General features: G+C 47.7%; 1 protein-coding gene across 3 annotated transcripts in view; it reads right to left on the bottom strand.

Moving 5' to 3' along the window:
- LOC140415467 (arf-GAP with SH3 domain, ANK repeat and PH domain-containing protein 2-like) overlaps positions 1-14,168 on the bottom strand; it is a 197,478-nt gene that overhangs the window by 128,989 nt on the left and 54,321 nt on the right. For all 3 annotated transcript variants that reach the window (XM_072501057.1, XM_072501059.1, XM_072501058.1), the window contains one exon: positions 7,946-8,091. In XM_072501057.1, coding sequence (XP_072357158.1) covers positions 7,946-8,091 — 146 coding nt within the window. The remainder of the gene's footprint in view (positions 1-7,945; positions 8,092-14,168) is intronic.

Genomic DNA, 14,168 nt, shown 5'->3' with positions numbered 1-14,168 from the left:
TGGATGTGAAAGGTGTGCTTTCATATTTGGCGCAAGATCTCAAAAGAGGCATTAGGTAGGGGGCATTAGGGGATTGAGAGTTCGGGACGCCATTCCGATCTCTTCTTGCATTGACGAGTGGAGCTCCTCAGTGCACGAAATGAAGGAAGTTCCACCAAGACCAAAAAAAATAACAGAGTCCCATTCGATAGCAGGTCGTTCACGGTGCTAAAAACGCCGGGAAACACTGTGTTAAACTCGCCCACAACCGGGCTCTGTTTTTATTTTGTTAAATCGCGCCCATTGTATCTTTCATGACCTCAGTGCATCCCAAATACTACAGTCAGTGAAGTACTTTTGAAGTGTAGTCATTGTTGCCATGTAGGAAACATATCAGCCAATTTGTGCAATGAACTGCCCCTCCCAACCGCCCCAGCAAACACCAGTGTGATAATAACCAATATTATGTTAATTGCTTTTTAATTTAATTATTTCAGTTTAATAAATTATTTTAATGATGTTGGTTGAGGGATAAATATTGGTTTCAAAGACACCAAGGAAAACGCCCCTGTTTTTCCAAGATAGTGGTCAGAGATTTTTTACATCTACTAGGCCAGGCAGGCTTCGGGAACTCATCCAAAAATCAGCATTCCTGACATGGCTGCACTTCTTCAGTATTTTAATACTAGAATAAATCAAATCCAAGCCCTTCCCGTGTGACAAGGTCAACTGAGCCCGAAGCCCATTTTTATTCAGACTTCAAGATCACCTCTAACAATGTGTGTGCCAAGCCCTGTTGAGTACACCAATTTGGACAGAATTGCCACAGGCCATTTTGGAAATGTTTAAATTTCTGGGTCATTCCAGCAAGATGAAATTTCTATCGAGTTTCACCAAGCATGTGAAAGGAGAAATAACCAAATATCACTAGAAAATTATTTCTAAATAATTAACTCCATACAAAATGCAAGGCCACATCATACTGAAGGCATAAAATGTTGTTGGCTACCTGAATATTAATATCTTACACAAACAGCCATTCCTGTACAAGCATACACAACAACTATGGAAACATCACTGCCAAACCCACTACCATACCCCTACCTTTAATATGGTACAAGCCTCTCAACGCACCTCATAGGGACACTAACACAATCTGACGCCGAGCCACAGGAGGAAATGATAGGGCAGATGACCATAAACTTTATCACCGATGTCGACTAAGGAACATCTTAAGTAAGATGCGGAAGGTAGACATGCAGAAAGGTTTAAGGAGGGAATTCCAGAATTTAAGACCTGAAGGCTCATTTGTAAATAACTGGGTGATGAACATCTGGGGTTCACAAGATTCCAGAATTAGATGAGTGGAGAGATTTTGGACAGGGTACACCCAGGTGAGAGTTCAACAGAGGCCAGGGTGGGATTGGAAACAAGGATGAGAACTTTTAACAAATTGTTGCTGGACTGCAAGCCACTGTAGGTCAGTAAGCACAGACTGATGGATGAACAGGACTTGGCGCAGGTTAGGGCTTTGGATAAGCTCACGTTTACAGAGGATGCAATGTGGGAGGAGTGATGTTCTTTGCTTTGTGGATGAGGATGGCTTTGAAGTGTAGTGTCTCACATCAAGCTGTGTTTTGAACAAAGCTAATTTATTTATTTATTTTTTTCCTTTTTAAAAAAAATTGAGAGTACCCAATTATTTTTTCCAATTAAGGGGCAATTTAGCGTGGCCAATCCACCTACCCTGCACATTTTTGGGTTGTGGGGCAAAACCCATGCAAACATGGGGAGAATATGCAAACTCCACAAGGACAGTGACCCAGAGCCAGGATCGAACCTGGTACCTCGGCGCCGTGAGGCAGCAGGGCTAACCCACTGCGCCACAGTGCTGCCCTCAAAGCTAATTTATTAACATTACAACTAAATAGTGAATTATTTACTAAGATGTACATATTACAAAATACACAAAGACTTATTATTTTATCTAAAGAGCTTCTGAAAACACGACTGTTCTCTATCACACCTAATCACCTACTCCCAGAATCAAGGGTATCACGTGATCCACGTGTATGCTCTTGATCACCATCTAGTGGTTGGATGCATTCACATTAAATTGGTAACCCTTCATTTGCCATACAATATACATATTGCCACAGGAGGCTGGTCAAGAGAGCAGTGAATAGAATAGTCAAGTCTGGAGGTAAGGGAAGCTTGGGTGAGATTTATGAGCAGCAGGTGGACTAAGGAAAACACGGTGATATTACTAAGCCAGACATGGGCAGTCTTGGCGATGGAGAGGTTACGAGGTCAGATGTCCAGCTCAAGATCAAGTACTGCAAACTGAATCTGTTCTCAGCAGAGACAACTTTCCAGCCTGGTGTTGCTGAACAGCAAGATTTCAGTTCGCTTTCTCCTCTCCTCAGCCAAATGTGGTCAGTTGTCCAAAAAGGAGAAGGAATAAATTGTTACAAAATAGCTTCTATGGTGGTTCTCCTTCCATTATAATGAAGTATCATCTCAAGTACAGTAAGTTACAGAACATCCCATAACCGCAATAAGCGATGTATCAAACACTGAAATTTGGAAACCAGTCTGCAAGACGGAGCTGGTAAGTTAACATTATAAGTAATTTGTAAGCCTGTTTCTAACTAGAATAAATGCAGTTTTGTTCTAATAATCTTTATCCCTCAAACAACATCATTAAAAGAAACAGATAATCTGCCCATAATCACATTCCTGCTTACGAAGCCTTGTTATGTGCAATTACAATTGCCATGTTTCCTGCATTACAACAGCGACCACATTTTTAAAGTATTCCATTGGTGCTGTGGGACTTGGCAAGATGTTACGAGGTGCAACAAGTGCAAGTTTTTTCTTTAAAAAAAATTTTTTTTTTAAATTAAATTTAGAGTACCCAATTAAGCGGCAATTTAGCATGGCCAATCCACCTAGCCTGCACATCTTTGGGTTGTGGGGGCAAACATGGGGAGAATGTGCAAACTCCGCACGGAAAGTGACGCAGAGCCGGGATCGAACCTGGGACCTCGGTGCCGTGAGGCAGCAGGGCTAACCCACTAAGCCACCATGCTGCCCCGCAGGTTCTTTCTTTACTGGATAATTAAGAGCCCCAATACAAGGGACAAATGTGGGTTAAGACATTTTGTGTGAAATCTACACTCTTGACATTTCCAGGAGGCCATTCCAATGAAAGGGAAATATAAGCTTGTTGCTGTAGCAACCGCAACCTGTGTTTGAAACAATACAGTACAATACAACTTTTCTTTGTAAATGTGAAAAACAAGACACATTTTCTTTTTCCTAACGTGAAGGACATTATTGTGCTTTAAGAATATTTACCTTTGATGTGGCAGACCCGGTGAATTGCAATGTCTACACTGTGCCTCAGCTGGATGCATCAGGGTTAAAATGCATCCTATTTTTAACGGCAGTGGTTAAACTAATGGTAACTGCACAATTGGAGACGGAGACTGAGCAGGATCCAGTAAGATGACACCAAGAACAACGGGCTTTAAACATAAGGCGAGACTATTCACTGGGACAGGTAATGCCAAGATTGATTTTGAGGGAAACGTACAAGATGATGTTTTAATAAGGGAATATATTTTTCTACTTAATTAGCAAGGAGAGGACAACATGTACAAGTGCAAGGCAATGCAATTTGGTAGAAAGAATAGGGAGGGTCGCAGTAGTGTTCAATGGTTTAATTAATCTGTGTTGGATTATGTTAATCTGTTGACTGATCTAACTTCACTGTGCTTGAATGATGGAGCCTGTGTCTAGCCCCTGAGGGCCAAGGCAAACGGAAGGTTCCAAACCTATAATTCCTGAATTCAATGTTCCAGAGACTTACAAAAGCATAGGAAATAGGTACACCAATAGTCCATATGGCCCACCTAGCCTTCTCCGCCATTCAATAAGATCATGGCTGCACATCTAAATCAGCCCTATCCCCAAATCCATTAGTACCAAAAAATCTTTTGATCTCAATCTAGAATGTACTCCTTATCTTGAGACTCTGACCCTTAGTTCTAGACTGCCCAACTGGTGCACAGCCTCTCAGTACCTACCTTACCAAGCTCTCAGAATTTATGGGCAGGATTCTCTGTTCTGGAGTCAAAGTGCTTGTGGTGATGTGCATCAATGTAAATACATGTAGGCTAACTAGACACTAGAGGGAGCACCAGAAACATCAAACACACACAATCAGCCAATAGATCAGTTAGATAGGAGACGACCTAGATAGGATTCACGATGCGCACGGAGGTGACATGACCACAGGGGGCATTACACCAACCCATATATAAAGGACACCACACACATGATCTGCCTCTTTCCAGTGGAGACAGTCAGTGAGAGCAGACACAGGGTTGATTCAATATTACACCCACCATGTGGATTGCAGCAACTGGTTAGTCAGTCTGGGTAGCTATAGTAGGATTAGCAGTAGTGTCGAACCAGAGTAATAGAAGTGTAAATAGTTTAATAAGCGTGTTGAAGTTATCTCCACGTCTGAACCTTCCTTTATCAAGTGCACCACAAGGAAGCCGCTTATGTTACACCTACAACATAACAAATCATGGTACCAGAAGTGAACTGTTTCAATCCAGATAGACATACCTCAGCTTACAGTGACAACCAGCAACGATACCCAGGCAAGATGTTCGAGATCCGGGTTCCACAGCAGCTCCAGTGCCACGGCGATCTCCGCGAAAACTGGCGGGCATTCCGGCAAAAGTTTGAAATCTTCCTGGTGGCAGCCGAACTAGAAGAAGTGGCTGATCCTGAAAAGATAGAGCTTCTCACCATCACTGGTGCCAGAGCAGAAGAAATCTTTCAAAAATTCAAGGGGCAAAACAGGAGCGACTTCCAGGCAGTCCTGGACAAATTCGGCAAATACTGTGAGGAAAACACACTCCAACCAGCAAGAAAAGGTAAGAGAAGCGCCAGTTCTCACCTCAAGGCCGAAATCCCGGAGCAGAGAAAGATTTTGATCGACGGTCATCTTTCTAAAGGGACTGCACTTGCGCAGTTGCGCAAGAAGCGCACAGAACGGGAAGGTCCGTTTGCGCATGCGCAAGAAGCCACGTATGCGCGATTGCGAATAAGGCCCCAAGTAAAGGAACCGCGATCTGCGCATGCGCAACCGCTTCCTACGCGCTGTGTCACATGCGTCATGATGTCAGAGGCCCCGGACCACGCCCATTTAAAGGGGAAACGTCTCAAATTAAAGAAGAAATCTTTTAAAGCTGTAAAACAACCTTCCTTCACCTGGAATGACAGCACAATGCCTCAAATTGAACCAGGAAATAAAATTAACCTCCGAAGAACCCTGCAACAAGCAGTTACCTACGCCCAAACCGATGAATTCGACCTTGAATACTTCGATACCGATCTTTACATTTTCTTTGGACCTCGCGAGTCCAATGCCAGCTCTGACGCAAACAGTAATGATATGGTCCTAGGAGACTACGACTCGGACAAACCTTTCACCTTGGGAGGCTACCCCAGTACCAAATCCGAACCACAACTAGACGTGTTGCACATTGGCGACCCCCGTATTGAATCCGACGCAGACATGGATTCGTTTTTCGGATTTGAGGATCTTCAGCCCAACAGATATGACATCCCAACTCGTGAGTGCAGGATGATGCTGCAGCCTGAAACCAAGAGACAGAGAGTGGTACAAGCCCAGAGAGAGCGGCCTGATGCCACACAGAGCGTGGTCCACGCACCGCTCAGGGTTCCCGACTCTACGACAGAAGACATGCAAGACGCCACACACCAGTCCTTGCATGAACAAGTGACTCCAGTGTCACAAGCCTCCACAGCAAGCTCGTGGACAGACTCCATAATTGCAGAAACGCAAGACTCCAGAGCGCAGTCCTTACACACACAAGACGTGACTCCAGTGTCACAAGCCTCCGCAGCGAGCTCGTGGACAGCCTCCACGATAGAAGCAACGCAAGACTCCGATGCGCAGTCCTTGCAGGAACAAGACCACGAGGGTTTAGCAACCTCCTCTGACCAACTAGCGGCAGACAATGCAATTCTGCCATGCTCAAGTAAACAGCAAGAAGACTATGACAGTCTACCATGTTCTAGTGCACAGCAGGATGACCATGACGGTCTATCATGCTACAGTGAAGAACAAAGCGACGATGACAGTCCAAGCACAAATGAAGGACAACAGCAAGACAATGACAGTCCACCCACATTGTTTGCACCATCAGATGAACACTCTGACGATTTACCCAACACAAGTGAACAACAAGCAGCTACTGAGGCTCTACCCACGGTATGTGAGACGAGTGACGACAGCATCCCACTTCCCATGCAAGATGAGCAAAGTGACAGACCTCAGCTAGTGTGTACAGAGGCACTCGACAATCACTGAGACCACTGGTGACTCCGGTGACACCATGATACTTCCACCCTTATTTGCTTGAACCTCTCCACAAGTCAATGCATTCCTGCATGTTCTGACTCCAGACGTGCAGCTTCAAGAAATCTCAGCTGACTCCAGTGAACCTGCTAAGACTCCGGACAGGGAGCATCAACAAACCAACACTGACTCAGTTAAAACAGACCAGACTCCAGATGGGGAGCAACCAAACGCCGACTCTGATTCACGTAAGCCGGACTTTACTCCAGACAGGCAGTGTCGCAACCTCAGTAATGGCACACTCAGGGTGACAGCAGATGCCACAACAACAGGAGATGGATCACTTAACAATTACACTGGGTCAGTAATAACAAGCAGCGGCTACAGTCCAAGAGGAATACACCAATATTCACCACAGCTATATCCACACATTTATTCCACACCAGCAGTGCAGCCAATGACAGCTCATGGTGGACAAACCCAGTATTCAGGCATGCAGCAGTCTATGCAGCATATTCTCAAACAGGCCAGCACTACAGATTGCCCACTAATGGAATCAAGACCGAAGGAGGACTACCGCAAGCTCAATCTGCACTACAGACTGGATGCCTTAGTTACAGCCCAGGATTTTCTGCACCCCAGCCTGGCCAGACGGCATATTCCTATCAGATGCAAGGTTCTAATTTCACACCATCACCAGGTATTTATGCGAGCAGCAATTCTGTTTCCAATTCGACAAGCTTCAACGGTTCTCAGCAGGATCACCCTTCCAGCGCAGCAAGTGGCCAGAACCAGTACCTACAGTCTTATCCAACTTCAACATATGGCACGTCCATGACCTCGAATGATACTGTTGATGGTACCTCTTCAACGTCAACACCTTATCAGCTACAAGATGCCATCCGACAGCATCATCACAAACATCAAAAAAAAGGGACTCCAAATCAGACAGCAAAGTGATTTGACCACTTCTTGGTTCCTGTGGCACAGGGACGTTGATGGCGTTCATAACCAAGGGAGGCATTTGACCATGATGATTGATGGTTTATGGACTCACACGAATGATTTGGACTTATTGTTTAATCACTGTTCCCATGATTTGTATATACCTTACCTCATCTACCTGTTCTTTGTTCAATTTTTCTTAAAGTGTACAGAAAATATGAACATATAAAAAAGGGAGGATGTGGTGATGTGCATCACTGTAAATACATGTAAGCTAGCCAGACACTAGAGGGAGCACCAGAAACATCACACACACACACACTCAGCCAATAGATAGATCTGATGAATCTCATTGAATCCTTCTCAAGGAAAATAAATTCTGCCTTATGTATTGAGATGCAAACCATTGTTATCTCACCAGAGCTCTGTCCCATTGCAGTAAGTTGTCCTTACCCCTGCAATTTTGTGCATTATACTCTCTCACCGCCTTCTTGCCCAGTTACTTACTTATCACTTTGCAAGCTCTTCAAATCCTCTTCATAGCTTACTTTCTATTCACCTATTGAAAACCTGATGCGAACAGCTTTCAAACTTTGGTGAGCTGAGCAAACTTACCAGGTTTTTAAAGAGTGCGGTTACTTCACGCGTAAACACACCAAGGTTCAGGAAACCCATGGACAACTCGTTCTTGTTTTGGGATAGGTGGTGGTTCCCGAAGCTCTCCAGAACTTCAATGTATTGCTCTTTATTCTCCACATGAGCTGGACACCAGAAAAAGAGAAAATAAAATAGAGACTTTGCATTAGAAATTGGTTCACAGGAGAGCAAGCCTTGCTTATGCTAATGTCCCTGGTTGAATAGCAGTTTTAGGAGGATTCCAAGTATGCTCCCGGGACCAAGGAAGAGTTTCACCAAAAATTAAACATTTTTATGTAAATAATAAACTTCCAAAAACCTTAATTCAAAGTAAGTCTTATGCTCAACAATACCAACAGCTCTGAAACTAAAGTCTCCATAGTCCCAGACAACTATTGGCTGCTTTCCCGTTTGACGGGAAGAGCTGACTGGTGGTGATTTAACCTGAGGATCACCACATCTCAGGCGAGGGGCAAGACCGAGAAGGTGCGCCTTCATGAATAACCTCAGCGGTATGGGAATTGACCCCGCACTGCTGGCCTTGCTCTGGATCACGATCTGCATACCCTTGCTGTGTACCATAATACTCCCAACCTGCTTGGGATATGACCAAAGTCACTTGAAAACTATGCCGTGTGCATTATGTTGTAGCACCCTTGCCTTGCAGTCAGAAGGTTGTGTATTCAACCCCCACTCCAGATGCTGGAGTTCATAACCTAGGTGGATATTCAAATGCAGTTCCAAACAAGTACTGTCCTTTGATTAAGATGTGAATTCAAAGTTTTACCTTCCTGTCTTGGTGGATTGTGTGAATGCAAAAGAACTGATGGAACAATTGAAGGGGGAGATATCCCATTGCCCTGGACAATCAAAGTCAGCAAAAGAAAATCCAATTATCAGTAACATTTGGCTGCAAAATAATGATAGCAACATGAAGAATTCATTATATAAGCGGTGTGAGATGTATTTGAGCAAGGTGCTTGATATATGCAAGATTTGCGAACATTGTGCTTTATATTGGGCTAAACTATGGGCTAATGGTATCAACTCTCAAGACAGCAGACTCGAAATGGGCAGACGAACTGGGGACAGAAGTGGGTTGGGGAGCAGCATGGTGGTGCAGTGGATAGCACTGCTGCCTTACGGCGTCGAGGTCCCAGGTTCAACCTCGGCTCTGGGTCACTGTCCGTGTGGAGTTTGCACATTCTCCCAGTGTTTGCGTGAGTTTCGCCCCCACAACCCCAAAGATGTGCAGGGTAGGTGGATTGGCCAGGCTAAATTGTCCCTTCATTGGAAAAAATGAATTGGGTACTCCAAATTTTAAAAAAGATCTTATGGCACTGTTCCAAAGAAGAGCAGGGGAGTTTTTTTAAAAAGTTCGTTGGGGACTGTGGAGCGAAGCACTGAGCAGGGCCAATTCCACCTCCTCCTACGCAAGGCTCAGCCTCATGCAGTTCAAAGTGGTGCACAGAGCGCTCCTAACCAGAACCCAAATGAACTGGAGGCAAATGTGAACGGTGCCAGAGCAGCCCGGCCAACCACACCCACATGTTTTGGGCCAGCCCCAAACTTGCTGAGTTCTGGGCAGCCTTCTCCGAGGCGATGTCCAAGGTTGTGGGGGTGAGGGTGGAGACATGCCCAAAGATGGCGATCTTCGGGGTATCAGAGAAGCCAGAGGTAATATGTGGGGAAGAGGGCCGATGCCCTAGCTTACGCTTCCCTCATTGCATAATCGGACAATCCTGCTCGGCTGGCGATCAGCAGCACCACCCACAGCTGCAGGCTGGCTGGCAGACCTGGCGGAATGTCTCCACTGGAGAAGATCAAATACACCATCCGAGGGTCGGAGGAAGGCTTCCTTAAAGCATGGGGGAAATTTGTCGGCCTGTTCCAAGATCTGTTCGAGGCCAACAGTAACTAGCAGAGAAGAAAATTAAAAACCAAAAGAGGAATGACAGGAATACACAACCCAGGGGGCGGGGCGGGGGGGGGGGGGGGGGGGGGGGGGGAGGAGAGAGAGAGAGGAGGGAAATTGAGGGGAATGTAAGGAACAACACAGAGGGAGGGGTGGATGACGTCCCCCCCCCCCCTCCCCCACAAGGCGGACGCAACAGAAACTCACAGGAAAGAAGGGGTGGGAGGGGTAGAGCCAATGTAGAGGGGGGCACACCCCTGAGCGAGCAGGGAGGGTATCAAGGGGGGGGGGGGGGAGGATAGCGCCTCGAGACAAACGGTGACAAATTGTAAATAGGTACAAGACAATCTTATGTACTGTACATAACAAACACGAAATGCAGTGTATATAAAACTGAAAATGCCAAGAAAAATATTATTTAAAAAAACAGCAGACTCATCCAAGCTGAGGTGTGCTGCAATTAGCCACAGCAGACCCCAATTTGAGCAGGCCTTCACCATCACTGGCCTTAGCAGATCCACAAGAAAAATAGGAGGTCATTCAGCTCCTCACACTGGTTCTATTCAATTAGATCATGGATAATCTGTACCTTAGTTCCATCAACTTGACTGGATTCTGCAAATTTAATGCCATTGTCTGACAAAAACCTAGCAATTTTACAGAATCATGGGATCACAGAATAGTTACAGCACTGAAGGAGGCAATTCAACCATTGTATACCAGCACTTGACAAGATCAACTCTAATAGTCCCGCTCCCTGCCCCTTTCCCTGTACCCCTGAAATTTGTCTCCTCTTCAGAACCCTATCCAATTCCCTTTTGGAAGCCACAATTGAATCTGCCTCCACCACACTCTCCGGCAGTGCATTCCAAATCCTAACCAGTCGCCACAGGGAAAGTTTTTCTTGTGATGCTGTCATTACCTTAATCGGTGTCCTCCAGTTTGTCATTCACCTGCCGATGGGAACAGTTTCTGCCCATCTAGTCTGCCTTGCCCTTTCATGATTTGAACACCTATCAAATAACCACTCCATCTTCTCTTCTTTAAGGAGAAAAACCCGGCTTCACCAATCTATCCACACTGATGAATGTAGGAATTTCAGATATATTGTAGTTGGTGCAAAAGTACGTGAGGGTGGTAAACGAGGTGTACGCTCTGGCACCTCCTTGCCATGAGGCGTCAGCGCCCAGGAGAATCTTTGGCCGAGGTCCTGCATGACCTGTGGGTACTCGCCCGGAATTGTAGCTGCCAGGCAGTGACGGCAGTTCAACATACCGAGCTCCTGATCCGGGACGCCTATGTGGCTGGCGTTAGGTCTTACTACATCCGTCAGCGCCTGCTCGAAGGGGGTACCCTCGACCTAAACGACACGGTGCGGCTCACGTGGCCTCCTCGTGGGCGTCCTGGGCGCAGCCATAACCCGATCTGGGGGTGTCACAAGCCTGTACCACGCGGCAGCCCGCCAACTCCGGGGGACCGTCCTGCTACTTCTGCGGCCAGGGTCAACACCCGAGACAACGCTGCACAGCTCAGAACGCGACCTCCAGCGAGTACGGTAAGAAGGGCCACTTTGCAAAAGTCTGCCAGGCCCGGCTTAAAACGTCCAAATACCGCCGCGTGGTATCTTGCTTGTCGGGACCGCCCCCTTCTAACGCGTCATCCGCCTCGTGCGACCCATGGAGTCCGCTATCTTGTTCACCATCTCCGACGCGACCTGCCACGTGCGACTCGTGGGGGCCGCCATCTTCGACGCCACCCACTACCACCGACCAGACCAGCCACCTTCCGCAGCTTGCCTCCGTCACCCTCGACCAGTCATCTCAAGAACTCCATGATGACCGTCCGGATCAACGGGCACGAGAAGACCTGCTTATTCGACTCCGGGAGCACGGACAGCTTCGTCCATCCGAAAACAGTAAGGCGCTGCTCCCTCCGAATTTTTCCTGCGTCCCAGACAATCTCCCTGGCTTCCTGATCACATTCTGTTGAGGTCCGGGGGTACTGTGTTGCCGCTCATGCGATGCATGACATAGAGTACGTTAACTTTAAACTCTATGTCCTCCCCTATCTCTGCGCTCCCCTTTTATTAGGCCTAGACTTCCAATGCCATCTCCAAAGCCTGACCTTAACTTTCAGTGGACCCCTGCCCACTCTCACCATCTGTCGCCTTGCAACCCTTAAGGTCGCCCCACCCCGCTCTTCGCTAATCTCACCCCGGACTGTAAGCCCGTCGCCAGTAGGAGCAGATGATACAGTGCCCGGGACAAGGCCTTTATCAGGTCAGAGGTCCAGCGAATCGTGCGGGAAGGGATCTTAGAGGCGAGTACCAGCTCCTGGAGAGCCCAAGTGGTGGTCGTCAAAACTGTGGAGCGTCGACTACAGTCAGACGATCAAGCGGTACACGCAGCGCGATGCATACCCTCTTCCTCGCATATCTGACATGGTCAACCAGATTGCGCAGTACCGAGTCTTCTCCACGGTAGACTTGAAGTCCGCATACCACCAGCTCCCTATCCGCCCGGAGGACCGCCAATACACTGCCTTGGAGGTAAGATATAGGGCCCGTTTGGCGAAAGATTACGCCAGGAACCCACTGGGCACCACCAACAAAATTCCGAACCAACACTGGGTCACCGGGCGCAAACTGCCGAATCGGCCGATGCCGAGAAAATCCCTGTCCCTGCCGTTCTTGTGTGCGGAGTACTTTTGCGCCAATGTCCAGGAAAACCATACTAAGGCGGGTGCGAAGTCTCCGGCCCATTAGGAGTTCTGCGGGAGCTACCCCAGTCACCACATGGGGGGTGGTCCTATACGTAAACAAAAAGCGAGCCAGTCTCATGTCCATTGATCCGGAAGACTGCTTCTTTAGTCCTCTTTTGAATGTCTGCACTGCGCGCTCTGCCAACCCATTTGAAGCCGGGTGGTAAGGGGCAGTGCGGATATGGCGTATGCCGTTCATCTTCATGAACCTCGCAAACTCCTCACTCGTGAATGGAGTGCCGTTATCCGTGACCAGCACTTCGGGGAGGCCATGCGTGCTAAAGGACAAACGCATCTTTTCAATTGTTGCGCAGGACGTTGTCCCCTGCATCTTATGCACCTCTAGCCATTTAGACTGGGCGTCGATTAATAGAAGGAACATGGATCCTTGAAAAGGGCCTGCGAAATCTGCATGCAAGCGTGCCCAAGGCCGCCCTGGCCATTCCCAGTGATGTAGGGGCGCAGCCGGCGGAAGCTTCTGATGCTCCTGGCAAATGGAGCAGTTTTGGGCCACCTTCTCAATGTCGGTGTCGAGACCTGGCCACCAGACATAACTCCGGGACTCCGGGCCAACATTTTCATTTTGGTCACACCTAGATGCCCATTGTGCAAGTCTCTTAGTATTAGCTCCTGGCCTTTTTCCGGGACAATCACACGCGTCCCCCACAAGAGGATGCCGTCTTCCACGCTGAATTCTGACAGCTTGGAGGAAAATGCCCGCAACTCGCCTGGGAGCTGTCTATGCTGCCCACCATACAGGACTATGTGCCGAACCTTTGACAGGACTGGCTCCGTCTGTGATGCCGTGACAGGCAACGTGTCCATAAAATTTAGGGTTGCAACCACCTCACCGGTCGTGGGGGTCGAAATGGGGCCGGTCAATAAAGGCAATCGGCTCAGTGCGTCAGTATTTGCTATCTGCGTTCCTGGTTTGTGCTCCAGAGAATACTCGTATGCAGCAAGCAACAAAGCCCAGCGCTGGATCCATGCGGAAGCAATTTGCGGTATTGGCTTATCCTCTCTGAAAAGTCCCAGCAGAGGCCTATGATCAGTCACGATAGTGAAATGGCGGCCATACACGTACTGGTGGAAGCATTTCACCGCAAAAACCACTGCCAGGCCCTCCTTCTCGATCTGCGCGTACTTTTTCTCCGCTGCAGTCAATGTGCGGGAGGCGAAAGCTATCGGTCGCTCGGCCCCGTTCTCCATCTTGTGGGACAGGACGGCCCCAATACCATACGGGGATGCATCACATGTGACGAGCAAAGGCTTTCCAGGATCATAGTGGGTTAGTAACCCAGACGACGACAATTGTTGCTTGACCCGCCGGAAAGCGGTTTCTTGCGGCTGACCCCAAACCCAGGTGTGATTTTTCTTTAGCAGAAGGTGAAACGGGGCCAGCGTAGTTGCCAGATTGGGGAGGAACTTCCCGTAATAGTTTACGAGACCGAGAAAAGAAAGAAGATGCGAAGTGTCAGTCGGGGCGGGGGCCTGTTGAATCGCATGCACCTTCTCTGCGACGGGGTG

The sequence above is a fragment of the Scyliorhinus torazame genome, chromosome 1 (assembly GCF_047496885.1).
Source record: "Scyliorhinus torazame isolate Kashiwa2021f chromosome 1, sScyTor2.1, whole genome shotgun sequence".
Taxonomy (NCBI): Eukaryota; Metazoa; Chordata; class Chondrichthyes; order Carcharhiniformes; family Scyliorhinidae; genus Scyliorhinus; species Scyliorhinus torazame.
This window is presented reverse-complemented; position numbering and strand designations above follow the sequence as displayed.